Source organism: Sus scrofa, chromosome 2, assembly GCF_054392235.1.
Source record: "Sus scrofa isolate SSC_HxYL_T2T_F1_AM1 chromosome 2, Sscrofa_HxYL_maternal_Yorkshire_Landrace_v2.0, whole genome shotgun sequence".
NCBI classification, from domain to species: Eukaryota; Metazoa; Chordata; class Mammalia; order Artiodactyla; family Suidae; genus Sus; species Sus scrofa.
The window spans coordinates 8,111,551-8,113,721 of record NC_139384.1 but is presented as its reverse complement, the minus strand read 5'-3'; the positions used below and the strand labels follow the sequence as shown (position 1 = coordinate 8,113,721).

The 2,171-nt window shown below is 59.0% G+C and overlaps 1 protein-coding gene across 1 annotated transcript; it reads left to right on the top strand.

The window, feature by feature from the left end:
- The first annotated feature begins 306 nt into the window (after positions 1-306).
- COX8A (cytochrome c oxidase subunit 8A) lies at positions 307-1,967 on the top strand. The gene is made up of 2 exons (XM_003122583.6): positions 307-484; positions 1,638-1,967. Exons 1-2 carry the CDS (start codon positions 371-373, stop codon positions 1,731-1,733), a joined length of 210 nt encoding a protein of 69 aa, XP_003122631.1. The 5' UTR covers positions 307-370; the 3' UTR covers positions 1,734-1,967.
- Positions 1,968-2,171: the final 204 nt, after the last annotated feature.

Here is a 2,171-nt window from a genome sequence, read left to right as displayed (position 1 = left end):
ATAGAGATTTGAGAATGAATGGAGGGAGGAGTCAAGGGTGCCGCCTAGGCTGTTGGCTTATGTGATTGGGTAGTCACATCTGGCACTCACGAAGATGGACTGCCTTGGAGGCGGGACATGAAGGGAAGTAACTCCGCCCCCCGTGCTCCGCCCTTCGGTGGTAAGATGGAGTCGATTGGCTGTTTTGAGGAAGGCGCCAAAAACTGACAGGGGCCAGCAGGAGGTGAATCCCTACGTCACTTCCTAGGGACTTCCGGGCCGCTCTTCTCCCCTGCCTCCGCAGCCGCGGAACTTCCGGCTGAGGCCGCCATTTTGACTTCGCGACCTTGGGCTCCGGCTGCGAGCTGTTTGCAGGCGGCTGTTTGCCGTGATGTCCGCGCTGACTCCGCTGCTGCTCAGGGGCCTGACAGGCCCGGCCCGACGGCTCCTGGTGCCACGTGCCCAGGTTCATTCCAAGCCGCCGCGGGAGCAGCTCGGGTCCATGGTAAGGAGCAGGCCGCGAAGGGCCTGGGAGATGCCGCGGGCCCTGCCGGGGGCCCTCAGCATAGCAGGGAGCAGCAGCACTGGTTTGGGCAGGTCTGGGGGGCGCAAACGAGGGGACGGTGCCCGGGCGACAGACGGTGCTCAGTCAGTCCAGCCCTGACTCCTTCGCTGTGCACGCTCGAGCAAGCTTCCATTGCTCTGCCTGAGCCTGTTTACACCTTGGCTTATTGAAGGGGGTGGGGGTGGCTGACGGCTGTCGGCGCTTTTAATTATTGGGGGGGGGGGGTCAGGAGGACCCCAGTAGGCCTTAGTAATTCTCAGAAATATGGGAGAGTTTAACCCTTAATGACTTTCAGCTGTTTGGCCCTTTTCTGCAATTGCCTCAGTGGCAGCAGTCGGCCTTGAATGCGAGCTTTCAGAGTCCAGGTTAGTGGACCTGCGGTTAGGAGCAGAGCCTGGAGAGCGCAGCGGGTGGAGGAATAACAGTGACAGTAGTTGCAGCTGAGTGGCTGCTGTGTGCCAGGCACGGTGCTAGGACTGCCGGGCTGGTCTCCTTCGGTCCTGCCAGTGACCCCAGGAAAGGGCCGTTAATCTCCATTTCGTGGTTGACAGAGCGAAGTGGTAAAGAAGGCATTTGAACTCAAGCCTGACCCCTGGTTGTGTGAGTTGTTTGTTTATTTTTTTTTAGGGCCTCTCCCGCAGCATGCGGAAGGTCCCAGGCTTGGGGTCTAATCAGAGCTGCAGCTGGCAGCCTACGCCACAGCTCAGGGAACGCCGGATCCTTAACCCGCTGAGCGAGGCCAGGGATCCAACCCGCGTCCTCATGGGAGGGGGAGGTGCTTTTTTTTTTAGAGTTACTGGTCTATGCAAGGTTCCTAGGTCCCAGCATACCTGCTCTAGGACACGTTTAAATCCTTGTTCCTGTCCCTTCACTGTCATCTGGTGGTAGGTTTCACCATGGATCCTGATCCGGGCTGACCCTCCACCCCCACATCTGACTCTTTACCTTAAGGGCTCAAGGGCGCCTTGGATCTGCTACCGCCCTCCCCTCCCCTCCCCTCCCCTGGAGCCTGAATCTTGGTTCCTGGAGGGGGCTTTCTGCTGTTTGAGAAGCCTGTGGAAACCTTACTCTGGGGGTTCCTTCTCCTGTGCAGGATGTCACCATCGCGCTCACCGCCTGCTTCGTGAGTTTCCTCCTGCCCGCGGGCTGGGTCCTGTCACACCTGGACAGCTACAAGAAGCGGGAGTGAAGGGAGCTGCCCTCGCTCACTCGCGCTGTGACCTGGCCACCCCAGCCTGTCCTGACATGTCTGCTGCATCCCTGGCCGGCCTCCTTGGGATCGTGTCCTTCAGTTACAGTGACCTCTTCTGCAACCATGACCTCTCCATTCCTCCATGGTGACATCCTGGGACCACATGTATTGGTTTATAAGGCCCTGCTTGGTAGGGCCTCCCATGTAACAATAAAGTCTGTTTAAACCCTGCTGCAGAAACTCCTCATGCCTTGGAACCTGGGCTCCGTCTCCTACTCGCGCTGAGGATGGTGTTGGGTGGGGTGTGGAGAGGAGGGCCTGGCCGCCCCATGGTCCTGCCGGCTCCCTGCGCTGTGGTGGGTCGGGTGTGCTCAGCCATTATCCTTGCTGCTTTGTGTGCTTGCCTCTGTTTACATGGCTTCTGGCTTCTGTGGA